This window comes from Botryllus schlosseri, chromosome 8 (genome assembly GCF_051294905.1).
Source record: "Botryllus schlosseri isolate E-star chromosome 8, Bs_hap1, whole genome shotgun sequence".
NCBI classification, from domain to species: domain Eukaryota; kingdom Metazoa; phylum Chordata; class Ascidiacea; order Stolidobranchia; family Styelidae; genus Botryllus; species Botryllus schlosseri.
Genome location: NC_137243.1, coordinates 9,626,391 through 9,653,756, shown reverse-complemented (window position 1 = coordinate 9,653,756; position 27,366 = coordinate 9,626,391). Strand labels below are relative to the sequence as shown.

The window sequence follows — 27,366 nt, the reverse complement described above, 5'->3', positions numbered from 1 at the left end:
GTTGAAAGTGGAGCGTATGAATATGGTCGGTGTATTTAATGTAACAGGCGGCCTTTGAAGAGGCTGAAGCGGCTGTGGAAAATGAAGAAAGCAAAGTGTTGCGACTGCAAGTTGAATTGGCCCAAACTAAGCAGGATTTCGAAAGAAGATTGCAAGAGAAGGATGAAGAAATAGACAACGCCAGGTTCGCATTTATAGAGGCGGGAATTTCTCACCGGTGTATTTGACGACGAATAGGCGTGCACGATCTTGACGAGGATTCTTTCTGTCGAATTGAATGTTTTCAATTCAATAAATATGTCATATTTATTTATAACAATCATTTATAAGACGTTATATTATAAGTCACGACATCCCGAATTGTTTTGCAATCACGGGGGAGGGCGGCATTTATTTTAAATGTTGTGACTTCACGAAACCGTTGTGATGTTGTGAACACACATTACGTCACAATGTTCAAGTCGAAATTGAAGGAGAAGATAGCCCGGTCTTACGGCGTATGCGCATGCGCAGGCACAGATTTATAGATATCATAATTTAGGCGTAATGCGTCACGATCGATTGAGTCGATGCAAGCCACTCTGGACGCGGAATCCAAAGCCAGATCGGAAGCCCAGCGAATCAAGAAGAAGATGGAAAGCGATATCAACGACTTGGAGATGCAGATTGCTCACACGAACAGACAGGCACACGACGCTATCAGGCAACTCAAAGACTCCCAGGCCTCCAGCAAGGTATCCTTTTTGTGTCAATATTTTCTGTCATCAGTTAATTTACTCATTCAATGGTTTTCAATAACGAAGTACTATACTTTTTCGGAGTAATCTAGTAGGTTGGGGCTACTTGCATTATACTTACTCACGTGGTTGTGTCTTTAGATAACTTCCACTTCTCATTTAACATTTTTGTAGTCATACTTTCTTTCTTTCTTTCTTTCTTTCTTTCTTTCTTTCTTTCATAAGATCCGTGTGAAAAAGCCCATGTATGACGGTAAACGGATTTATTTTCGACTTATTTGTAGTGTCTGAAGTCATTTTTCGTTAATCGTGCAATTTCAAAAGTACAGCCACATCTGATTAACTTCTAAAAGTATGCGACCCCCGTTTCACCAAATACACTTTTTTACACCACTTACTTGAGATTTTTTAGACCTTTCATTTCCTGGTTTTATTTAAAGAAGTATGTACATTTCTCGCAAGTGGCTACTTGGGACTGTAATTGAGTAGAAATATACGGCGCTACCACTATACTTGAGTACCGACGCTGACTATATAATTTGACCATCCGTGCACCGCACCAATGCTTCATTTCCTAGGAAATGCAAATGCAAGTCGACGATGCGATACGAAGAAACGAAGACATGCAAGAACAGCAGTCGGTGACGGAACGCCGAGCCAATCTGTTGCAGGTTACGAGTCGCTTCGATACTTGGATTCCTTTGCGCTTTATTCTCTATGCGCAGCGTGTTTCAACCGAATACAGCACCCCGTTATGAGTAAAAATACGAGACGGGAGTCCCGCAACAACCAAACCTGCACTTTTCCCACTGAACATTATACTTGGGGTTGCAATTGAAACAACCGGTCTAATTTTGCTATAATTGTGTAAATACTTCCGAAAAACATATAGTACGAGCCTACGGACGATTTGCACCCAATAGTCGATGTACAGTACACGATGTAGGGTGGCTGGAACCCTCGAAATCATCGTCGGTTCAACAGTTATAGCATGTAGATATAGATCATTGGTGCGGAATGGGTGTTTTGATGATGAAGACCGCCGACCGTAAAAATGCTGCAAAACGATGTGGTTAAAGATATTTTTGGTCTGTTTTATGACAGTGATCGGAAGCCCTTTTCCTCGAAGGAGGTATATTTACCCTATATTTTCAATTGTCAATGCTAATCAGCTGTGACGTCGCAATCAGGCATTTGTGACGTCATGGCTGAAACAAAACATGTATTAAACAAGGGCCATGTTTTTGTTTTAAATACAATCCTAAATTTATACTGTGCGTAATACGATTGGTATTATAATTATGATCACAGTTTCGCAAAAGCCATCTTGATTAACGCGCCCCGAACGTTTGGAAAATCTCAGGTGTGGGTGTAAATTTTGTTGATACCGCAAATGCTTTACAGTGTGAAGCTAGTGGCATCGTATAGTTTCTATATTTCGAGAGCGTTAGACCTATAGTTCCGAACGATTGAATAGATAAACGCAATTTTTACTGGTCAGAAAATTGCGAATTGTGCGTTATGAAGTCATTTATAGTTATTACGTCATATATAGTTAGTACATTGACTACGAATTTTTGGAAATATAAAACTCACCAGCCGGATTTTCGATGTGTGTCTGGGCTATACAACACTAGGACATCATTTCTGGGTATTTTCAGAATGCGTTGCCCAGTTGCCATGTTTGGAGATGTATGAAGTGTGTTTGGGTAGGGAAGGGGGGGGGGGGTGTGTGTGTGTTTGGAATATGTTGGTACCGCATTGCCAGTTCCTATTATTCTTTATGATCATTGTGGTTCATTATGATCCATTGCACAATATATAAACACCTCTTGCACCTGTGTGGGACATGTCATATTTAGCCTGACCTCCGCGTTGACACCACAGGCAGAACTTGAGGAGATGGGCGCCTCGCTTGAGCAAGCGGAGCGCGGCAGAAAACTCGCGGAGGGCGAGCTGATGGAAGTGAGCGAGAGGGCGAATCTTCTCCACGCGCAGAACACCGCGCTTATCAACCAGAAGAGAAAGCTGGAAGGCGAGATACAGACCATGCAGTCCGATGTGGAAGAGGCCGTGCAAGAGCAACGGGACGCCGAAGAAAAAGCGAAGAAGGCCATCACCGATGTGAGCTAATCGCAATTCGATTTTATCTCGATTTCTGTGCGAACCCTTCTACCGAATCTATTTTTTTAGCTTTTTACTTTAGTACTTTTCTGACATTTCATATCTTACTTTGAAAAATGCTACTTCTACTTGTAATTGAGTAGAAATTTACGGTGCTACCTCTACTTATGCTTGAGTAGCGACGCTCAATACTTTGACCACCTCCACGCGTGGCTCACTTCACTTTTCGCCGACGCAGGCCGCCATGATGGCCGAGGAATTGAAGAAGGAACAGGACCAGTCCGCGCATTTGGAGCGAATGAAGAGAAACATGGAACAGAACGTCAAGGATCTTCAAATGAGATTGGACGAAGCGGAGCAGGTCGCGCTGAAAGGGGGCAGAAAACAAGTGCAGAAATTGGAGACCAGGGTGGGTATATTTACGAGCACGTAGTATAGATTATTTGATAGGGTCGTAAAATGCACTTATAGCCTCGCACTATGTGGAAACCGGTGAGGCTGTAGAATGCATTATTTGTTAGCGATTCGGTAAGAGTCCTATTCACGTTGTGATGTGAAATGTTAAGAATAGATAATGTCCAATATCCGATAAAAAGCAATTATAGTCAACGGCCGCGTTTGCTATTTTGGTGTCGAAGTCGCCCAATAGAATTATTTCTGTTGCTGTATTTGAATGTATTAACTCCAATAGATGCAGATTTGTAGTTGATTAAAGGAATGTATAAATGAAATACATGGAAAGTACAAGTGTAACACAGAATGCCCCCTTCTTAACAAAATCAAGTGATTACGATCTCATTTCGCTATCATGCAGAGGAGAGTAATCAACCCGAAACAATTGAGTAAATGACGGTAACTATGGATAAGAAATGGTACATGCATGTTGGCCCTACTTCAACCGAGTTACAATGCGAGATGTTTGTGATCGATAATGATAATTATATCCCTTTGTGAGTCTGTTGTATCGTGAAGAGGTCGTAAACTTCCTTGATACAAAACAGGTTCGGGAGCTTGAAAATGAGGTCGACGCCGAGCAGCGTCGGCACGTGGAAACGTCGAAACTTCTCCGCAAAGCCGAGCGCCGCAACAAGGAAGTGACGTATCAGTCCGACGAGGACAAGAAGAACCTTCTGAGAATGCAGGACCTCGTCGAGAAACTCCAAGTCAAAGTGAAGACGTACAAGCGTCAATGCGAGGAAGCGGTCAGTGTCTAACTGCGTAAACACAAACGCAAAGCGCCCGCCATTATAGCGTTTCACTGTAGCATAGGGTGCAAGGGTACAAACGCAACATTTTCACCGATTCCATAGGGTGTGAATGAGATAATGCAAATACATCCGTGGATATGGTGGTACATGCTAGGGGTGGATGTTGATGCTGTTCTGGTGCGTCATTAACTATATGCTATCGAGTTGCATCTCCGCGAAAAATTAGTGAAATAATAGAATGATGTGACATAATGCGGATGCGATCAGTCGCATTGAAGCAGTGTTGGGATGACTCGAGTCATGACTTGACTCGAGTCAGACTCGAGTCACTTTTTTCGTATGACTTGACTTGACTCGAGTCACTTAATTGGCCAAAATGACTTGACTTGACTTGACTCGGCGTATCAAAAATGTGGATTGACTCGTGACTCGGAGCAAAATTCACGAGTCAATTTCAAGTCGTCAAGTAATCGGTGTCGATAAAAATCACTGTATCTTGCATATGTTCGGATTGTTCGCGAAACGCTGGTGTAACCCGTGATTCAGTGATCGTGCGTTTTACTGAGCCTCCATTGTTCTGTCACAAATAAATTGACCGCATACGATATTATTGAAGCTTATAGCTTACGTCGTAAGCTAGTAATAAAGTAATTTAGTAGCAAAATGTCTATTTCTGTTTCCCGTTCTTAGCCTTAACCAAACCTCATGTTTTATTGGAATTGAATTCTAATATAGTTTATTATATACTCCTCAACCATTGGCGCAGGCTCGAATTATATCAAATCAATTTGTAAATGGGTAATGAATTGCATCTTATCAATTCGTTTCTCGGTTCTCTACTTTGGCTAGTAACTATAAACTGAGGCTATGCAATTACTTACGCAGTTTAACAGTTCAACGTATATGCGAGTGATACAGCGCCTTCTTGCGTGTATATTCAACTATATATTCGTTCGGAACCAATGACCACTTAATCTGTATTCCAGACAGCTCGCAAGATGCAATGGCGTAATCATACCTCTTACTTCGAAAAGGCAACTTGACTTGAATTGTGACTTGACTCGTGACTTGACTTGACTTGACTCGAGTGACCTCCAAAAATCGATTGACTTGACTTGACTCGAGTCACCTTCGAAAATCGATTGACTTGACTTGACTCGAGTCAAAATGTTGAATGACTCGAAATGACTCGTGACTCGAAGGTAGTGACTTGATCCCAACACTGCATTGAAGTAACGAATCATACTTCTACATTTGTAGCAACTTCCTTTAGGCTACTTACACTTCTGCTTCAACAGATTTCTGAGCAAATGTATTCACTTTTTGACTTCTGTCCAGGAGAAAGTATAGCATCGGGGTATATTTGCATTATATTAATGGGGGATGATCATGATGGAACGTGGTACGTCTACGTTTTTGGAGTATCCAAGTGGATACTGTAGGCTAGCTTCCAGTGTATACTTCTGCGCTTTATTTTCAACTTTTTTTAGGCATACTTTAGAATTTGAACAGTAAAAAGTAGTTTTGGATATGTGTTCATCACTTATAAGAGTGAAATTGGCACAAGAACTTGATTGTACCTAGTGCTATTTGGCGCTAGTGGCGACAAAAGCACATCTTGCAATTTCGAATATATCCACTTTGCAACGGAGTAGAAATATACGGCAATACTTCTACCTCTATTTGAGTAGATACGGCAACTACTTTGACCATCTGTGTTTCATCCACCGCCAATTGGAAAAGTCCGTCTCGTCGTGTGTCAGCTCTAATAGCATGCAGTGTCAACAGATTATTTAGAAACCACAAACGGGAACCATATCTCATATCACGTAATTACAGGAGGAGCAGGCGAACGTGAATTTGTCAAAGTATAGGAAACTCGCGCACGAACTAGACGACGCGGAAGAAAGAGCGGAAATGGCAGAATCGGCCTTGGCGAAGCTGAGAAGCAAGGCTAGAGAAAGCGTTGGGTCTGGATTAGGCGGAAAATTAGGATCCTCTTACAAGGCATGGCAAGATTCCTTTAGCAAAACCTAGACCGTACATAATATATTTTATTCTATTTCAGGGGGTGGAATGAACCAGTTCTCACCCGCGCCACAAAGTTGTTCACCTAGCACCTATAAAGCACTCCGTATAATATATCGTCAAGCTTCATTTATCGTTCATACGCTGCTGCAAGCAACAGCTATACACTTGTTTCTGACGTAGTCTACACGTATAGATTTACGTTTGCGAGAGCATTCTGGGAAGGCTGGATGCACGGTTGGATTTCAAAAGAGCGAGGTCGCACTTGTGGCGTCGCAGTCGGACGGAGATTTCATCGAAAATTTGTGTCTTCCATATTTCCTACTATGACTTTGGCATGTCTGCTTTGTGGAAGTGTTTCTTAAAACTTCGAGCCTCGATAAAATTGTGTGTTCCGCGACCCCCCATTTACGTGATCGAGTCATTAGATTATGAAAAGGCGATCGTATTTTTGCGTCCCTTTTTGCAACGGATCCGGAAAATATTGCCGCAGCCCCCTTCTGATGGTGAAAAATTGAATTGAACCTACTTTCGAATTGCCAAAATTTTATGTAGGTCTCGTAACCAAAGCATCTATATAATCTTCGTCATCGGGAAACTGTAGTGACTTTGTTTCATCCGACCAAGAAGCGCTCTGCCTTGGTCGATCCAAACGTGGCCGTGTAATCAGTGAGCCTATTTATATACACTATATAGAAATTACCGAGCACATTTTGCTGGTGTTGCGACCAAGACTGCATGAGGAAATGTAGATTAATTTCATGTACATAGGCGAATTGTCATGTTATACGGGTACTGTATGCCGCTGTTGCTGAAAATCATTTTTCGAAATATTTAGGTTACACATTAAGATGACTCACTAGGATGTCGAGTGCTTAACTCCTCTATTTATGGGTCCTGCTACATTCAGCATTACAGCTATAAAAAAGGATTAAGGTTAGACCTACTTGAATCGTCAAGAACGCCGAATTTGGTGATTTCTATTCATAATCTTGGGGCTGCTGTCTTGGGGGAAGTCGAATAGATCACTACGAAGTCATCCGTACCCAGCACATCACCCACGACGCGGCGACTCGACACCACTGCTACTTCGCTGAGCTATGTTTGTTAGCCCGATGTGGCTCGCCGATTACCACATCACGTGACGTTGGCATAGCAACACGCAACAATAGATTCTTCCATTCTTGACCTTTCACCCCTAAGAAAAAAGTAAATTTAATAAATAAATGCAGTCAACATTACAGTCGCGGTGACACGATGATTCATAGTAATAACGCATTCTGAGCTGACTGGGTGTAAGGGATGGTCGCATTACCGGGAATTTTCAGCGCTTGATTGGTTGACGTAATATTGGACAAGGTGCTAGTTGTGAATATCCGGTCACACAAGTTGTCGGCAGTTCGCAAGTTCAGAGTCAAGTGAGTGATTACTGCATCAGGAGACAGGAAGGACTGGAGGTGGCAGGCTTGTTGTCATCTGGTTCAGGTATCGTAACAGTAGTATTAGTAGGAACAGTAGTAGTAGTAGAAGTTCTATTAGCAGTAGTGGTAATAAAATAACTGTAGTCGAGGTTAGGTGGGTATATCAGGCGTAAGAGAGGTGTACACAACTGTAAATCAGCAGATGACGCCTACGTAGTACGTACTTGGTGTTTTAATACCTTTATTATCATTTCTCTATTTTTGAATCACTATGAAAGCGGGATACAATGAAAATATAGGAAAGTGTCCAAGCCACATGAAGTAGCCTTTCGATCTGACACCCACCTTGACCTTGACCTAGAACATGTAAATCAGAGGCATGCACACTGACTGAAAAGTAAGCGCAGAAGAGTAAGTGCAATGTATGTGGGCAATCTCTCTTCATTCAGTCTTTGTATTGTTGACTGGTTTGCATTTGTACGTTACTGGTAATATTAATAAAGTTCACCTTGAAACTTAATCGCTGATTCCCTATGCCTGATATCCTGGGTAGGCTATAGCTCATGGGCTCTAGTAAGTTTCAATTTGTGACTCTACTCCCAGTTGGCCTACCGTACCTCATGTCTCAGCCTGTAGCTTTTTTATCAACCCCATTCAGACCCTAGAATATAAAATTTAGGTGCATTGGCGCAACAATTCGGGTATGCGATATACCAAGACTTTGGAATCGTTGCGGTTGTCGCAGGGAACCTGTCGACTGTTGTCGCAAGTTAGCCACTATGTCGGGCACAAATAATGTTTATTATGATATCAGTAGGCAGAGGTAGGTGTTAGATCTAGAGACCACACGTCCGAGCACATTGAAGCATTCATTTACGAATGCAGGCTCATTTCTATCTATCTTATATAGACTAGCGAGCGTTCTGCCAGGGTGGGTGTGACTAATATGACCACTTGCTGTTTCTCGAGGCACATAGGTGTTTTTAAATGTTCAGGCCTATTCTACTTGTGGAAAATATGGCCTGTGAAAGAAAATAGCATTAATTTTTTGTGTTAGCGGTAGTTTTGGGCGAAAGGCTAGTATGTTGTAGTCTAGAATTGCTAGTATATATGTTGTAATGGTCTAGTTAATACGTTAAATTGAACTGCTGAATTGTATTGAGCCCAAGATTTCTCAAGCATTTGGTTGCGAAATTGAAGAATGATACACAAAAGTATGCCAGATGTATGTAAATACATAGTTGGAGGTTCTTTCAGATACCTTGTGATTTGTGTCATAGCATAATTAATGTTTTTACCTTACTGGTTTAATATTCACGTCAAGCATGTTGGGGCAAAGTGAAAGCTATTGACTGGTTTCTATTTATGCAAAATGTTGAATAAATATTTATGTAAACAATGTAATTATATGTCAGCTTCATTTCAAGCTTCCTTGACATGAATTGTATTCTCTTAATAGCTCTGTTTGTTTAGGGTAATGAATTAGGGTATACTGTAATTTGAAATCTGCGTATTGGTTAGCTAAGGATTTTTTGCGATGTATGGTGGATTACAAAGGTATGTAATTACGCCCTAGCTGAATTTTGTATTCACTATTACTCTAATAATTCCTCTACTTATGGAATTCAAAGCTTACTTTGGCTCCTGACTGATGTTATGATAGCAACTATTCTTACTATTCGGGTGAACTATTGCCCAAATGCCCAAAAGAATAACAAGTATTTGAATCTGTATTTAAGTAGACTAGTTATGAGCTTAGTCAACTGCTGGTAGTCAAAAAGATTGAGAACAGAAATCCAGTAATTAATTACATCGACAATGGATTTGTTATTGAAATGTTGCGCAACATTAAGTGATTGAATTCACAAATTTAATTGTGATTGTGCATTTGTGCAATGTGCATGTTAAATCAATGTTTGTTATCACCATCAAACGTCAAGTCTGATCATAAATACTTGAATTGTCACATTGACCATCAAATACAGTGCTCTTTCTGTTATTCTAAAGGCAAGCCTACATACATATTTGAACTGGTCTTTCTAAAGTTAATTTGCACACTGCCCTCACCAAGCCGGCAATTTTACTTCAAAAATAGCTGTGTCACACTATTCAATTACAGTGTTTTACTCATGACTTTTTCATGCAATGGAGGGTGTTCGCAGTAAGAACAAATTTTCAACATCTATTGTCCAGTCTACAAGAGACCCCTTTTGTCAATTTCCTGTGTCTAGTTTTCTGCAATATTCTGCAGACAAGACACAATATCTTTTGATGAAAGCTAAAATGGTCCATTTCATGAGGTTTCAGCTGATCAATGTAATTCAATTTTCCAATATTTATGGTTATTATGAATTGTTGCTGTCTGTCCTGAAACAGTGTCTGCCGAAAATCATCACACATTTTTTCTGTTTTGCATCGTTACTGATATAATCTCGGTGTTTAACAGACCATTTCACCACCCCATTATTACCTGTTTACTAGAATGTGGGTATTATTTTGTCATGCTACGACACTAATACAGAATATGCCTCGTCTTAATTGCATGACAGTGATCTATTTTCAAATTTATTTCAGTGCCCAGTCTCCAAACGCCTGGTCTAACCAAGGACCACCCGGCAGGTGAGTCTCTTTGTATATGAGGTTAGCTATCCATTCTTGTGTTGCCCGACACCCACTATCAATGTATCAATTGCTGATTAGACGGTGAACCTTGAACTAAACATCATCGTCAGCAGCTATCTTTGCACCTTCAACACCATATTGCGATATTGGCCTTGCATGCACTCCAATGTATGTACCATGCTATCAAATGATCAATCGTATTTGCTATATTTCTCGCTGAATGGAAGCTGGCACTTTACCACACTGCGATAGTGTGATACAGCATTGGTGTTGCATAGTCTGATGTCAAAATGTTTTCTTACAGCATTATGGAGGAAGATGACATGCGGCCGCTGTCTGCAATGAGCAATAAGTCACTCCGAGATAGAAGATTTGAAGAACAGGTTAGCAGATGTGCCATAATTTTGCTGTAATCAGCACTGGATGTGGATGTGTCTTGTTTATTTTTCTTTGTTTTAACGACGCGATGTGGATGTTGTCGAGTGTGTTTATCTTTTTGCTTCATCCGCACTAAGTTTACGAGTTATAAATAAGATTTGATATCCATCGGGCTTTTTTTCCACGGGCAATTTTTTCTGCCGTCAGGCTGTTGACGATTAGTTTTGGTGCGAACTTTAGTATTTCCTTGCTTGCCGCAGAAACAACGGGAACAGATGCAGCAGCGTCGACGGAAGCAGGAACAAATGATGATGAAACCGACCGATCAACCAAGACTTACTTCAGCCAAAGCAAGGACTCGAAAGAAAAGAAACGTTGATACCGACAAATACAACACAGGTGACAGAATGTCTAATGTGAGATTGTCATATGGTAGGCACAGGAGGGCAGTATTTCTGATGCAGCACAGTTGACAATGAATACAAAGCGAGTAATACAAGTCTCTTGCTCCATAATTCATCTTGTACGAGAACTGATGAATGCGACTTAGATCTACAAGGTGGACAGACAGTTGGAATTTGAGATGAAATTGTGTAACTTCATTTGCTTTCATTTGGCATTTAGAATGTTGTGGCCATAATGTATATCCATTGCTTTTCAATTCTTGTACCTGCTTTATTCTCTGAAATTGCACCTGAATAACCCAATTCCCACTCTATATATGCTGGCTCTTTACTGATTTGAAAGAGACATACGTATTCCTTGGTTGGCTTGTAATGTAATATAGAAATGGCTTTATTTGACCTTATTCTATCTTTTGATTATTATTGTTCATCACATAGTACCATTAATATCATTATTTGATCTGTGCTTTTCACCTTTGAGATTGTGCTGTGTAATAGTGATATTCAGTTGAATACAAAAGATCTGTATAATGACTTTAGGAAATCCGATTCTGGCTGTCACGAATCTGTGTTAATATATATATATATGAGATTAATCATTTGGTAGTATGTAGATATAAATACTGTATATTAACATTCATGGATTTTCAATGCAAATAGCTTGATGTTACAATGCACCATTACACATTTATCGATTATTGCTATGTGTGTGTCGGGGGATTAAGTTGTTCAGTGTTTGAGATTGATTGCATAATCTCAACCCGAAACCATTAAGAGTGGATTATATTGTGAGTATGTGTCGAGTTCATAGATCGGGTTACAACCGTTTCGCTTTCGAGCAACTCCCGTCATTCCGATCGTTTTTGTATTGTCCCGTAACAATCGCGATCGAATTACACGCTGACGGCGCACGGGTGGATAATCGTGCTAAACTAGACATCACACGGTCTGGCTTGAATATATCACAAGAAAGACTGCAGTTATAGCATATGTATTCTTTTGCGTGAACTCTATGGGATTCATGTATTCGTCTTTAGTTGTTCGTGATGATCATGGTGGAGCAACCGCTATATTCGTACCGAATCTACTGGTTCGGTTGCTTTCGGTTTCGTTACCGTCACCTTATCTACAATCTACATATCCTTGGCGTAAGCGCCAAACATATAGGCCATGGGCAGTTGAATGCACATTCCACTACCCAAAGTGTCACGCAGAGACAAGACAGCGTAATGGTGAAGCGTCAGGCTTCTTGACGGTAGGTCGTGGGTTCAATCCCCGGCCGGGTCAGACCAAAGACCTGATTAGTAAAACTGGTATCCATGACTTCCCGCTTCGCGCGCGTCAATTTTTCGAATTGAATCGTTGTTAATCTGTCTGCTGCGATTTTGCGTCGTGTCTAGTATCTTGGATATGACGGAGTGTCGAAAATCACGCCCGGTCGCGAATTCTATACATGTTCTTTCCAGCCAAGAATGGCTACGACAACCCCGCCATCGAATCGGATGACGAGCGGCCCACGAACACCATTATAGTGCGAGGCAGTCGGAAACCTACCAACAACATATACGACGAACTCGAGAGCCCGCCGCCTGAAATCTACCGCGAAGAGAGAACCACGGACACGCAGAAGAAACTGCAAGACGCGGGTAGGTCCGAGTGGGGCGCGCGGTTGGTTGTAATGACATTGGGGGACAATGACGTCACACTGTTAAACATAGAAGGCCAGGCCCTTTACGAGATCTCAATCTCAGCCTAATTCGTGCTCCCGACAACACCGTTGCGTGTCGGGTCGGACAAAGACGTTTGGCGACCCGACTTCCGGTTTAAGGAAAAAAAAACTTTTATCTGCTATACAGACTTCCTAATCTCGCGGCGTCCCTTCATTGGGACATTAAAAATTCAGCACCAGTCTTCGCCGATCAGGCCCGTGAAAGACATAACCGAGGGCTGCGAAGTATATGCCACTTGCTTCTCGACGCTTCCAAATAAGTAGCCAATGTATTATTTATCCTGTTATGCGCGTTTTTGCAGTGCAGACATAATGTCATATGGTGCCGGGAACACTCTAGACTCGTTATGCCCTTATGTTGGAACATAATTAGGTACAAATCTAGTAACCTTGGCTATAATCATAATCGGCGGTTCTTTTTATCCGTTCAAGAAACGAAATATACAGGGCGACACGCCGAAAGACACAATGTGATGTAATGAACAGATAGATGGATATCGAAACGACCAAGTACGATCTCTCAATCTAACGCCCACCTCAGCCTATAATGCACTGTGTAAAAGTGTTCGATCTTGCTTATTCGGTTATTTTTTTTATGTCTATGCTTCTCCTTTTTCTGGACATTTTTGTAAACACGCCGTAAGAACAGCCAGGAAGGGGAGGCAAAATTCCTTTGATAGTAATCATGCAGCGTTTTGCGTTGACGGTAGTCTGGTACTCACCTGGATATTTGAAGGCCATCAATCACAAGACTAAAAAGCATTTATTTGAACGTTATTGCTGATACAGGCGGTCGATAGGATTTTTATTGGCCATTAAGGAAGTAATAACACTGGCTTTCGGTGCAATCCACTATCAGTGACACTGATGCGGCTTCGTTTGCGATTGCCTCTCAAATTCCATCACGTAAGGTGAGGAATGGAAATTAAAAAATAAAAAATCAGCCGACGGAATCTTTCACATTAAACCATTTCGGCACCGCGACGGATGTGGCGGTGATAATCTGTGTTGTCTCGCGTAGTCGCGCATGCGTGACACCGACGGAAATAACTGAGATGCCTACGTACCGGGCTTACATAAGTTTGACTCTAATCGCTTGTCGGATTCCGCGAAAACGAAGTATAGGCCGTGTTGTTGTTGGCTGCGCCGGGATTAAAAAGTATTGTTACGTGACAATCGGACTGCTGATAACGGCGTTGAGTGGCGTTGACTCGAAATAATGTGTCATCCTGATGGGAAATTCACATCCCTGCAGTTGCGTATGTCGAATCATTGATTATGCTGCGGTAGGCTGTGGGTGTGAATATATACGGCGCACACTAAGGTAATTCCGCCGTAAGTAACATCGATTTCTAAAACATGCCGAATGAAGTCGAGACTTTCCCGTGAGAAAGCGCGGCGATGGTCGTTAGGGATGGACAATACGAATCAATGATACGAAATGGATTCGAGCCTTTTTGATGCCGTACGGTTCGAATCCGGGATTTCGTATCGAATCGGGGTTTTCGAATATCCAACCGTATGATTCTAAAAAATCGACGGGAACCATTACATCTGATGTTCAACATATTTTCTCATCAGGCAGAGAGGTTTTCATTTGACGGAAAGCTTTCAATAACCATGTTGACTGATTTGCGAGATCAGTTTACGAGGTCAAAGATCCAATATAGAAACGCGAGTCCTTGGCGCGTGCGGGCTTGTTGAATAGGATTATATTGTACAGTACACAGCGCGCCTCATTGAAGATGCCAGTATTTTCAAGTAATGCTGGTGTTTAATTTTTAAATATGTTTGACAAATAGTGTTTCGATTTCGCTCGGGCCTGAATTGAACAGCGGAGTCCCATTCGAATTCCTTGTCCGGCGGCGTATGCACAATTGCACATTGAACATGTACGCATATGTAGTATGCACATTGCACATATAGTGTGTATGTGTATCATGCGCTGCCATAGGCTACATGAATCGGTGTATATGCAGCAAAAACATTAAGCACAAAAAGACAAACGTCCTATTCCTACAATCAGGCGTATTTCGCTTTGGCCCATACTTAAACGTAACGGTGGCTAGTAACGAAGTGCTTCTACTTTACGGGAGAACTCGATTATGTTTTGCCTACTTGGACTGCTCAACTCCTAAGTTATGTTTTCAGATTATACTGACCACAGTAACACTACTATACTTACTATTTGGAGGTTGATTTTTGTAAAGTAGAAAGCAGTTTTTGGATTGATTTGTATCACCTTTGTGAGTAAAATATCATAATATTATTTGGGCGAAACGGCCCTTTTATCATCCGGAATTTTCTGGGGTTATTTCCATGTGAATATACTATTCAATTCCATATTGAGCTTCTGGAACACCAAGAAGCTCTTTATCATATTTAGCGGTAGACATTCTCGGAAATTGCTATGTAAGTGTAGGTATCAGTCATAGATACGTCTTTGTTCCATTTTACCACTAATAGTATTCGACGCCTTCACCAAATTCTACTTCTCGCTACTTAATACTTGTATACTTAAGTAGAAATTTAACTTGAGTAGTAATGCAGATTACTTTGACATCATCTGCCTAAATGCGGCTTAACATCTAAGTCAGGTGCCCGGCAAGGCCGTTTTTCTTCCGGCATCGCCTCGTTAATCTCGGCCTATCCAATTAGTTACCGGCCATCAACGCAATGCCGTTCTCAAACGATTTGCGGGCGCATCTTCCGCCTCGTGCCGAAGCGTTATCTGATCGGCAATGAGCTTTCCGGAACCGCATTTCCAAATCGTAAATATTTAGCCCCGCGCCGTCTATCAATAAAAATGCGGCCAGCGCGTCACGGCGAGATAACGACCCGCGATTCCATCTGCGAACTTGTCCGCGGCGATCGCCAATTGAAGGCGGGGGATGATTAATGACATTTTAATAGCCCGCGCCGCAGTGGTAAGTCTTTTATCTGGCTCGCGGCCGGGTCGATTAGCTAAACACCGTGTCGAATCGGCGACGGAAGTGGGGAGATATTATTGTCTGAATTGCGTTCGACTGTGTACTGCGAGATGCGTTGGCTCTTGCGAAACAAAGTGGTGTGACGCGTGCCGGAGTAGATCTACATAACCCTGGGCGTCGGGAATGTGATGGGAGTATTTGGATCCGGATTCTCCAGGTATTAAAATGCGCTATTGGTGATTTTTCGGGGCTGATCGAATTCTTGGGCGTAGCTATACTTTTGGAGATGTAACGATCATGGTCATTCGGTGTCCGTACTGTCCAATCCTGTTCGATAAAATAGAATCCATGTCCAATCCGTAGCCTGTTTCTGTCTTAAATGGTAAAATACGGACCCAAAAGCATTCTGCGCAAGGCTTATCATCTATCGTCCCAGCCGTCTATATTTGTCTGATTGCACCCGTGCTATGTATTGATATTTGCTGTAATGGATTCTTCGAAATTGCGGTGCAATGCCGAACCAGCTGCGTCCAAGTTCATTCAAGATACCGAATTAGTGGTTCTCAACCTTTTGCATACCGCGTATCATCTCGAGGTACTAATTTACGTGAACCGGTGATTTAGATTTTTGTTCCTCTAATTTCATCATTATTTCGTCACCGTCACAATTTTGCACCTCGCAACTTTATAGACCCAAGCGAGTATCGCCTACGTGCGAACGGGTCGCAAAATATATTTTTGTGATCGATGCTTGGGTTTATTGCGGTTGTTGCACTGTTGTTTCATACGAAACCGGCAGTCATCGCGGGTCATTGCAACGGTTGTGTCGATTTGAGTAATTAACAGTCGACTTGCGTCGTGTTCCTGCATTTGATCTATATTCAGAACGGACATCACATTCACTTTATATGCGGCAGGGTCATCGCGCCTGAACGCCACTTGCTCGTGGGGTGGGTTATTTCGATCAACTTAGTTCGTCTTCCGCAGTGATGCGTGACAGCTAAAGCATATGATATTGCCATCATCTTCCGCTCCATAAATTTTGTAAATACCGCACCGGAACAGCGCTGCTCTACCAGTGTTTACTCGACATTTCCCGATGACCACGGGCATGAATTGCCACGCTCTTTAAAATGATTGCCGCGTGCTTTCCCGTCCTGATTTTATTTCGATCCAACGGAATCAGCCTGTCAGGCGAGCGCCGCTGAATCGATAGCTGCGAAATGATATTGCTCAGCCGCCGCGAAATCATGAAGGACCCGTTTCCGCGTAATTTCTATTTTCGCGCTATGACTAGCTTTGACGCACACTTTTTGAATGTGAACCGCGAAGCTCCAATCGATGATGCCCCGTATCGATTTCTGTTGTGAATGAAATCTCCGGCATCGATTTTACGCGCGTCCCGCTGATTGACTGTCGCACTCGCCTCGACAAGCGACACTCACGGCCCGACGCGAATGGGATTATCGCGTTCAAGTGGCTTGAAGCGATTAATGAAACGATAGGCTAGTGATCTGTCGCTGCTCTGGCTGGCGAGTGTTCGCGATTCGTGTTATTGTACACTACAGTGACAGTCTCTTAAACACGTCGGTTACGAGTGAATTCAGCACCTGGCCGCCCCTCGCCCTAAAGCCTTACCCAATCCCTAACTCCTAACCCGAATATTTATCGTTTTATATGTTTCGGTCGTAAACTGCGTAAATATCTGATTGATTGTAATTACAGTGACAGATGGCTGTCATTGTGGGGACTGGCTGCAGGGCTTCAAAACGAATGGCTATCAATCGCCGTATTGGTCTTGGGGTGTATGCGCTCGGAGTTATATCGTGCTACAAGTCGCTTACTCTGGCTTAGCTAAATCGTGGACCTATACGGCGATCGTGATGTGACTCAGTGGCAAAGACAACCAGCTGCAAAGTTGGTCTTCTTGAGCTACCTTTTCGGTACGCTCGAGGTATAGGATCGACAAAAGGAACGGCAACTCAGCAAATACAGACAAGTTTTTATAAATAATAAATGTGCCAGACGTCAGACTAAAATGTGGAAACAAGATTCGTTTCTAATTATAGAAAGATAAATATTTGAATATACACTGTATTATATCATGTAACATTTTACATATATTCTGCCTGAATTCATGATGACTCGATTAACGATGTGCCATGTGCGCCACGATTTACGGGTGGAAAGCTCTTTACGACCCTTTGAGCATTGTAGTCCAGATGTTTCTTGTTGCGAAAAGATACTGATATACTTAGACTGCACATGTAGCCTACATTAGGGCTGTTCAAAAATAACTTTTTTCCCGGATTCCAGCCATTCACTGATTAAATTGTCAGGTTACCCTAAAAAACGCTGCACACGTGATTTGGTCCAATTCTGACAAGGATATGACTCCGCAGATCCAATTAAAATTTTTAATTTATTAGGAAAAATTAGAAGAGCTTCTTGGAGGTACAGAACTTCAATATACAATTAAATAGTATATTCATATTTCATATTCAATATGAATATACTATTTAATAGGAAAAATTAAAAAAATAGAATTTCAAAATTTTTTGCCAACCCCATCAAACTGTTAAGCTGTCTTCAAAGACGATGTAAAACAAATTTGACTCAATTCCAACCAGTAGAAGCGGAGTTATGTGAGTTTTTCGATGATAATCTTCGGATTATCCTTGATCAGTGGATAATCCGAGAATTATCATCGAAAAACTCACATAACTCCGCTTCTACTGGTTGGAATTGAGTCAAATTTGTTTTGCATCGTCTTTAAAGACAGCTCAACATTTTGATGGGATTGGCAAAAAAAATTGATTTTTTTAAAAATTTTCCATAATAAATTAAAATTTTTAATTAGATCTGCGGAGTCCTATACTTGTCAGAATCGAACCAAATTTGGTGTGCAGCGTTTTTTAGGGTAACCTGACAATTTAATCAGTGAATGGCTGGAGTCCGGGAAAAAAAGTTATTTTTGAACAGCCCTAATGTACATTGTAGAACAGGGGTGGGCAAACTTTTGAGCTCGCGGGCCGCATTCAACATCTGAATCCATTCGCGGGCCGCACTATATAAAATTGGGATTATAAACCAAAACGCAACATTGGTATTTGATTATATAGTGAGGACATGGAGATAATATATATGCTTATTAAAAACAATCCAAACACTGCTTTGATGATATCGTAGACGCGTCTTAAACAGTGGCGAGATTTCATCGGCTGGTCGACCTCAAAAACCAAGTTGACAAAACTATAGTGATGAAAGTCGGTTGTCCCGATTTTTAGAACAAGATTGAAATTTAAATATGTGAGCAGCGATCTGCTCATAGATTTACTAATTCCACTTTTGGTTCATTTCCAGGACACACAATACTGACAATATCATAACCATGTTAGCTTCAAACACGCATCTACTATGTGTAGAAAAAATACATATATCCTAATTCTACGCATTCAGAGAATGAATCTACCTAAGACACGTACTGAAATAATTAAAACTGGAGTGGCCAATCAGAAATCACACTCGCTATCCGAATTACGTCAATCTCGTTTAGGATTTCTGTGATGTTCAGTTGAAACCTTTCAATCTGCGTGGGCCTTGAGATCGGGCTGTCGCGCCAGCAATCAAACATAAAAATAATCTAGGAAGTATTTACCTTAAAACAGTGGTTCTCAAACTTTTTAAGACACGCCCCCCTCCTCCTTATGATGGTAAAAGATTTCGCGCCCGCCTTATCGTCATATCAAAAAACGTAACCAGGATGCTAGCACACCTAACGGATAGTTTTATGGCATGGAAGGTTACGACTGCGGATGAGAGCTTTTTAAATATGAAATTCAGACTAAATACAGAGCAATAATTATGAAAGGGATGTAAATCGCGCAAAGCGCGAAAAAAAATTTCAGTTGAGCTCAGCTTCGCGCTCCCTTCAAATGCTTTCACGCCCCCATAAGGGGGTGTGCCCCCCAGTTTGAGAACCACTGCTTTTGAATTATCATGGTGAAATATGATGAGAAAAAGTTTATTCAAGTCCCTGCATTAATTCGATTTTAAGTACGCATTTTATCAATATTTCTAATAATTTTATTTGGACTCTCGCGGGCCGCACAGAACGGCGTGGAGGGCCGCATGCGGCCCGCGGGCCGTAGTTTGCCCACCCCTGTTGTAGAAAGATATAAGATAATTTGTACCGAATCCGCGTAAAATGGTCAATTATACTAATCTACGTCGCCGCTCACCTGGTGACGTCATAATTTTGCATGTCGAAGATACTGTTTTGCGTCGATATCGGAATCTTGTTGGCGTGATTTCAACCAAAGGCGGGTTATACTAGGCATGTGTTGTGTGCCCAACACAAGCACTAATATGTCATCGATTCCTGATTGACTTTTATTAGAAGTGTGTGCCGTGTCCCCTGGATCGACGAAGTCGTTGAATTTACGAGACTAGGATGACGTTTCCTTTACTCGTTGCTAATATTATCGCTAATAATTTTGCCTAGCCATTCTTAACGAATGGCTGTTGACCAGTTGTTGTAATTGGAAAGGTTTTGTGGTCTGCGGCGGCAAAGTGAACATAAATGTCGATTTTGCCTAGCCACTCTTTAAGGAATGGCAGTTGTTGTAATCGGAAAGGTCTTGTGGTCTGCGGCCGCAAAGTTAACGCAAATGTCGATTCATATTGAATGTTATATATCGCGACTGTGTCAACATCCCCACCCCTCCCCGTAGCTTTTTAACAATTTCAGAAATCAATTCATAGCAAAAGCGGTATTCTCCGAAAACATCAATAGACATCTATTCAACCGTTTTATACTGTCGTACTTTAACCGAGATGATCCGTGTACCCAGCGACTTGTACCGTATCGAATTTGACTATTTCCAAATTCCGCCTCCGAGTATTTACCTTGCTGATATAATTCCGGGCAAGTCGGATACCTGTTCTGTTTTGCCGCGACTTGCCGTGTTTTCCTGATGCCTCAAGGATGAGTGTGTAAACACAACTCGTGCAAGGTGATGGGAGGGTCAGCGACGAGAACAACGGCTGTGTCTGCATGAGTACACCAGCTTTATTTTAATCCCGTATTGACCGATGACGGAATTTTGATACTAACTGCGCTCCGGGGCCAACTTTAGTGTGGTACTAAAGAGGAATACTTATCAATCATAGCACACATACTACATCAACGCAGGCTTGGACAACTGAATAATTCTAGGTTTCTAATTAGAGGGAAATGCCTGTAATGTAATTGTAATCTAATTTGTGAAATGTTTCCATGCTCCATTTTTAATTCTAATCTAATTTCTGGTCTTCCTGATAATGATACAGGAGTACTAGGTGTATAGTGCGAAATGAACCAGCCTTGGTGTACAGGCATTTGCTATTCTCATGCTTATCAGAAGAAAACTCTGATTTTGGTATTAATTTAACTTGATATTTCTTGCGTTTTTGCGAATTCGTTAATTATTATTCTAATCTAATTTGAGAAAAATGTGTAGCTATAATTCTAATTCTAATTTAATAAATCAATGAAAATTTTCTAGTTGTCCAAGTCTGCTTCAACGATTGGGCGACCCTTCGCCGAAGTGCAGACTTTGCAAGCATTGTCCTGTAATCATGGTGTCACAGGAGTACAGTCCTGATCGTACATGTGTCGCTACGATTCTTACATTCATATGACCTCACTATGAACCCGCCGTTGCGGAATAGTTCAGCATAGGCTCCGAAACTGAAGCTGAAACATTGTCTTCATGAGTATTATATTTCGTTCGTTGAGGGTAAATCGTTACCGTATTAAAACCTACGTCATCGTTTGACATGATATAGCAGAGACTCTTGAATGCACTGAATATTAGTATACAATTGAATAAAATATTCATATCGAAATGAACCCGAACATTTTCAGCTGACACTCGTCTGGGACAATCGCAAGCAAGATCCTTGTGTTCATTTCGATATTAGTATGTTGTTAAATTGTGTCAGATAATAATAGCCTATTTCTCCATCAGTACGGCGTGACTTTGCATCACGCGGAGCAAAATATTATCTCGACCACCTTAGCGACGAAGCACAGCTCGTGTCGGGACGTTATGTAAGACAGGCTTCGGCGTTGCGTTAATAATGACTCCGAGTAGTGACGCGCTACGGCACTTGTCTCGTGTCACGGAATGTTAAAATATAGGTTCTCGTGATGGTTTAAATAGACGCGTCTTAGTTTACTTACGGCGCTAAGTTCGTCGATTGTGTAGCAAGTGCGAAAACGTATTCCATTCTATACATGACCAGGTCAATACTGTGATAGCGCTACGCGATTTACGTACGCTGCAGCGCGCTTGATTTCGCTTTTTGAAGCTCGCGAAACCGCAACCCTGCACAGGCTACGCGGCTTGCTGGGTAGCCCAACCCTGCATATTTCCTCGCAATCATATTATTTTCAATTATCTACGCAGCGGGGCGGAAACGATGACGCGTTCTTCGTTGAAATCCGGAATATTCTCTGAAACTTGAACCCTCACCCTAATCATTAGTTTTGACATGAGGCGTGGCGTGGTGGGGTTGCTGTATGTGCCCTCGATAGCTATTGCGCCCGCGGTATTTCAACACGCCTTTCCTGTCCGTGAAGCGTGGCTTTTGAATTATCACAAAGGGCGAATAAGCCATTCGTGCGATTATAGGCACGATTCGCCGGGTGCGAATGTTTGCATCTTGTCGGCGCGAGCACGATTCGACGCACAATGGTAGATGTCTCATTTCCGCAGCTGCGACGCTAAAAAGAGCGGTTTTACGACTTAGATAATATTTAATGGTGTTTAATTTGTTTCGGACGGGAAGTAACGTCATGCGGGTCATCGCCGCAGTGATAAATTGTTTTTATCTTACCCGGAGTCGATTCCGGAGTGGCGCGTCTACTTTGTCAATTCAGATCCGGCGGGTTACGTCCTTGAGGTATCAGAATTATCCGGTGGCAGTTTCTGGTCACGCGACCCGATGAGATACCAGTAATCGATTTCTCTTCGGAACGCCTGTTGACATTTTCGTGACCTTGTGTAGGCGATTACCGCGAAAGTATGATTTGTAGCGTACAGTTCGAAACAACGGAATTCGATCTGGAATCGGCGGTTGCAACCTGGCATATTTCCGACACTGCTGTGTTTACTGGCAAAGGAGACAATGTCTGACATTAGCGGTCGTATTTTTCACACCTAATATCATTCGCAATCGGCTTGATGCGCGGCGCAGGGCCATTGTCGGTTTCGACGCTCTACGATTTAATGCGACAGGCTATTTTCATGCCTGCGTCCGATCTAATGGTATTTTTGTTTACGAGATCGCCATTATCTGTGGAAGGACGGCGTTATTATGCTTGGCTTTCATGTCATAATGCGTTCTTGATTACCGGCATTTTTAGGGGTACGTTCCATTATCAATCGCCCGAAAGTTCGTTAGTCACGTCGGCAGGGCTGAGCGGTTGCGTGCCCCGCGGATTGTGTCGTCATTGATAACAATTATTGATTCTATTTCGCCCGTACCATCGGAAATGGGAATCGCCGTAACCAAAACGACAATAGATAATCTACCGTGATGGCATTCGGTTGTTTATTTATACGTAAGCAACCTTTTGCGTCACTATGTTCAAGGGAACATGCGAATTTTCTTGTAATACAGCAATCTTTACGGCGTACGAATAATTGCCGTCTCGCGATCAGCCATTTATCTTGACAGTCGGAAGAGTTATGATTGATGACTAATTACTGTGTGCTTTCATCGATCTTGACCGGTTATCTAATCTTTTCTATCATAATCGGCTCGGATTTTTGTTAGTTTCTTGGTTTGAATTGTTACAGCTGTAACGGTCGTGTGATTTATCGGGCCCGTTATCTTTCGCGAGATCGTAATGCCGCCTGCTCGGTAACTAAGCCGTGTTTATGCCCGAAGTTGGAGCGGATTTTGCGCAAATTGAGTGATTCGCCAGTGAACAAACGATTTCGTAATGTCACAGATGTTATAAAATATGAAACGCATCATCGAAGAACTACTGACAATAGAAACAAGTTCAGTAGAATGACATATGGTATACTCACCCACACCCACACTAGTTCAATGGACTTGATCGATATGATGGTAATTTTATATCAAATGTTTGGTTGGGGTACGGTACATGCACGACAGTTTCCTAGACCTAAACATCCAAACAGGGTCAACGAGACTACTGTCGGTTCACTCTGATATTGGAAATGCGACAATTGGTTATTTCAAAGTTTTTAACAACTTCCACTTTTTAGCATTTGTCACTCCTTACTCCATCTTTACAGGAATCGACACGGTGATAGACTTTGAGGACTCTGACGATGATGAAGACGAGGGAATGAAGATTGGACCGAGACCCCCCACCGCACTGTCGAGCAGGCCAGACTCTGCTGGAGTTACTAAAACTGCAATCAAGGTATTTTCCGGCTATGATTCTGGTGGTATTTATGCTTGCAGCGAGTTTGAGTTGAAAGGCTAGCTCCCAGAAACCATGGATCCCTGAATATATCAATATCGCATAGCGGTATAGGGAATTTCTGAATTGTTTTACTCAATAATCACTTATCAGCTACACTTGAAATATAAGTGAGCATAATCCTTCGTAATTATTGAGATGTGGAGGATTACCCCTCATCTGTGAGAGATGTGGCCTGATGACTTTTCCCAATTACGTCTACTGTGACATCTTACAGCTTTGGACTATTTGGTTGTTAGAAGGCTCAACATAGCGTAAATGAATCCTAATTATCCTTGTTTTCAAATTTGCATCAACATAGGCAGCATGCATTGGTAAATGTATCCACTGAAAGCATCCAGGCTGGCTATCGTCGGTGGTAATTGTCAATAATGGCGATTCAAATTTTTGCTTTGAGATAAACTCAACGGAATAAATTTAGCAATGCCAAGTTATTCTTTTTGGGATTCCAGAGTTCTGTACCTGGATGACTTATCTGTTGACAAACTACTCAGAATCTTACAGTGTTGATTTTAAGTACCTTATTGAGTGCGTGGACCTCTTATACCACACATTAGCACTGTTAGCCCAAAACAACTAAACCTATGTTCCGATAATATATGCCTTAAATATCTTCAGTGTTGTCAAGTATCGAATGCGTGAGGTATCTCATTGATGCCATCCTTTGTTCTGACTCTGTATTGTTTGATTAAATATGGTTCTGCTTGTTTACCCTTAAGGCACTGTGGCATCGTGGAATTATTTTTAAAGGTATTGCCAAGAGCGGCATGATATTAATAGAAATCGTTCTGCAAGTGTTGAGATAGATCCCACTCAACTGAACTAAGTGACTGTTGCTGTATATTTATATTTCGTGAAAAAATTCTCTGCTTTGTATCTTGTCGGTTTAGTGATATGACAGCAGTGGAAAGGGCTAAAACGCTAAAATCCTTATGTATCAGGTGGATATATCTGAATTATTTGTTATTTTTACTGTCAAATTGGTTGTGTATAGTGATTTTCTCCTTTGCCTATCTGTGGTTGTATCAATTTGTGACATGTTCTCGGCGACAGGCTGAAATCTGAATATTGTGTGCCATACAGGCCAACAACAGCCGCAAAGTAAGCTGGGCCAATCAGTTCCCTCCATCAAAATCTCTCAAAAGCCCCAAAACGCCATCGTCGGTTGGGGACTCAAACGTTTTTGTGCGTACCGAATTGCAAGATAACGAATCTGACTTGATTGTCCTGGAAGCTATTCCTAATAGCAAGGGGGATGAATCAACGACTATCGAGTATTTAAATAAAAGGCCGCCCAGTCCGGAGTATGAGGTTGATCCGGCCATTAAAGATGCCCCGGCACCAGAATATGTAAGATTTAGTGCTTGCGGAGGTATGCTGTGATTTCACAAATTTTGATGGGTTGACATTAGAATGATTGTTGGAGAGATGTGACTGGTAGATGTAAAATCTGTTTTGAATTGTAGTGTCTAGAGTTGTAGTCTTTTAATGATATGCTTCTTGTACATCCCGTGGGATTTGATTTTGATTTGATTGTAGTTTTCTCTCCAATCATTGTATTCTTGTCTTCTGAAATCGATAGTAATATTTTTGTGTTCCTACAGCCAATATCATTTCAATGACTAATAGGTTGGTGAATTTACCCTGTCGAAATCTCAACCAGCTTTGTTTATTGACTAATGTCATATTGAATATTGTGAAGGTAAATGGTATCTAGATCACATAACTTGATGATTATCACATCACATTACATTGGTATCCTGTATATTATGAATGGAACTTAAGGACAAACCAGTCATTGGGTTAGATATGTATGGAAACCTACCTACTACCTTGTCCCACCAATGTTCCTGTTTTCACATGAAATACATTGTAAATTATCCACTAAGCTATATTCATTGTGAGTTTTGTGGTCGTTAATGATAGGCCCTGCTCTTTCCGTGAGGTAGGAATAACTATAATCTTCTGTATTAATTTCACAGTCTCACAAAGGATTGACAATATCTGTAATCAATTGGAGTACTTATTTTGAGAGCTAACACTGAAGCTTGTTGTTTCGCCAAGCGGATAGATTGCTGGCCTTTTTCGGTTGACGTTCTTGTATCTTGTGATGAGACATGGTTTCATTGTATGATGTAATCCCTATTTATCATGACATCTAAGCCTATTATATTTTGGAATATTAAGACTGCACACTTCGACACTTAATGAAAGTATTGTCAACATTTTCGAGTAATCTTAATATTTTTCCTGGTTTCCAACATTTTCTATTAATACACGGGTATAATTACGGTATATGGTTCAAAATACTTCACACTATTCAATACTATCAAATTTAGGACACATTCGTTATCACAAATATTTCTTCGAACTATTTCGTTGGTGGCAAGCTATGATCAGTTGTGTGCTGTGCGTTTCGTGATAACGATCAATATTTCAGTCGTGGGAACGCATCCTCCAAATCACATACATTTCTATTTATTCAAAATTTTATTTAAGTGGTTAGCATTTTTTCGTGTAATCTTACAATGGAAAGAGTTAAGTTGCACAAAACAATGATCTCTGTTGGGACTGGGACTAGAGCTAGACCAATATCTGTCTCAGTAAAAATTTTGATATAAGTCATTAATTAGAAGTTCGTGTTGGAAGAAGTTGCATCATGATATTGGTCAGACACTAATGGAGAATTATTTGTGTCTTTTAGGGGATTTTGTGTTTGCTTTCTTATTGAAGTGATTCATCTTACACTAAAATCTGTTCCAGACATGTCAGTTCAGTTTGTCGTCTTCAGAAGAGGATGATGATTCAGGCGAAGCGAATTCGAAATCTTGTAACGTAGCAGATAAAACCGTTAAGCAGGACTTTGTTCAAGTTGATAAGAAAGAGGTTGAAGATGCTTTTGAGCGAGGTAGCAGTCGGTATGTGCAGGGTGGGGTTACCAACGAGGACAATAGCGAAGATGGAGTGTGCGTTTTGCCAGGTGTTGAAGGCACCAGTATAGTCAGGTAATAGGGTGAATGTTTGCTGTGTCTACAGTGTGTACATGGTACAGGATTTCTAGCTTGTTTTAGTTCAACTCAAACCGAGATCCTACCGTGCCCAGATGCTCATCAAGATCTAGAGTTAGTGTCGCATGACGTCAAGCAATCACAAGGTAATAGAATTCCTTAGAAACTGAGCTTACAGTGATATTTTATTCAAAGCCCGGACTTCTTACTTTGTCGGTTCGGTAGACTTGATAGACTCGATCGCGGATGCCATGGATTTGTCGGCGATCGT

General features: G+C 41.5%; 2 protein-coding genes across 6 annotated transcripts in view; both read left to right on the top strand.

The window, feature by feature from the left end:
- The window catches only part of LOC145445179 (myosin-6-like), a 29,661-nt gene extending 22,323 nt beyond the window's left edge, over positions 1–7,338 (top strand). For both annotated transcript variants that reach the window (XM_080323325.1, XM_080323326.1), the window contains 8 exons: positions 48–184; positions 542–734; positions 1,316–1,408; positions 2,625–2,861; positions 3,100–3,270; positions 3,863–4,063; positions 5,909–6,076; positions 6,138–7,338. In XM_080323325.1, the coding sequence (XP_080179451.1) occupies positions 48–184; positions 542–734; positions 1,316–1,408; positions 2,625–2,861; positions 3,100–3,270; positions 3,863–4,063; positions 5,909–6,076; positions 6,138–6,149 (1,212 nt within the window). In that variant the 3' untranslated portion in view covers positions 6,150–7,338. The remainder of the gene's footprint in view (positions 1–47; positions 185–541; positions 735–1,315; positions 1,409–2,624; positions 2,862–3,099; positions 3,271–3,862; positions 4,064–5,908; positions 6,077–6,137) is intronic.
- A 35-nt stretch (positions 7,339–7,373) lies between these two features.
- Positions 7,374–27,366, top strand: part of LOC145445189 (tubby-related protein 3-like) — a 28,380-nt gene continuing 8,387 nt past the window's right edge. Inside the window, exons 1-8 of one of the 4 annotated variants that reach the window (XM_080323345.1) lie at positions 7,374–7,582; positions 10,093–10,137; positions 10,445–10,523; positions 10,779–10,917; positions 12,389–12,568; positions 23,897–24,027; positions 26,851–27,092; positions 27,159–27,241. In XM_080323345.1, coding sequence (XP_080179471.1) covers positions 10,449–10,523; positions 10,779–10,917; positions 12,389–12,568; positions 23,897–24,027; positions 26,851–27,092; positions 27,159–27,241 — 850 coding nt within the window. In that variant the 5' untranslated portion in view covers positions 7,374–7,582; positions 10,093–10,137; positions 10,445–10,448. Of the gene's footprint in view, positions 7,583–8,924; positions 9,076–10,092; positions 10,138–10,444; positions 10,524–10,778; positions 10,918–12,388; positions 12,569–23,896; positions 24,028–25,170; positions 25,438–26,850; positions 27,093–27,158; positions 27,242–27,366 lie in introns of those variants that run through there. The other 3 variants (XM_080323344.1, XM_080323346.1, XM_080323347.1) reach the window with 3 other exon arrangements.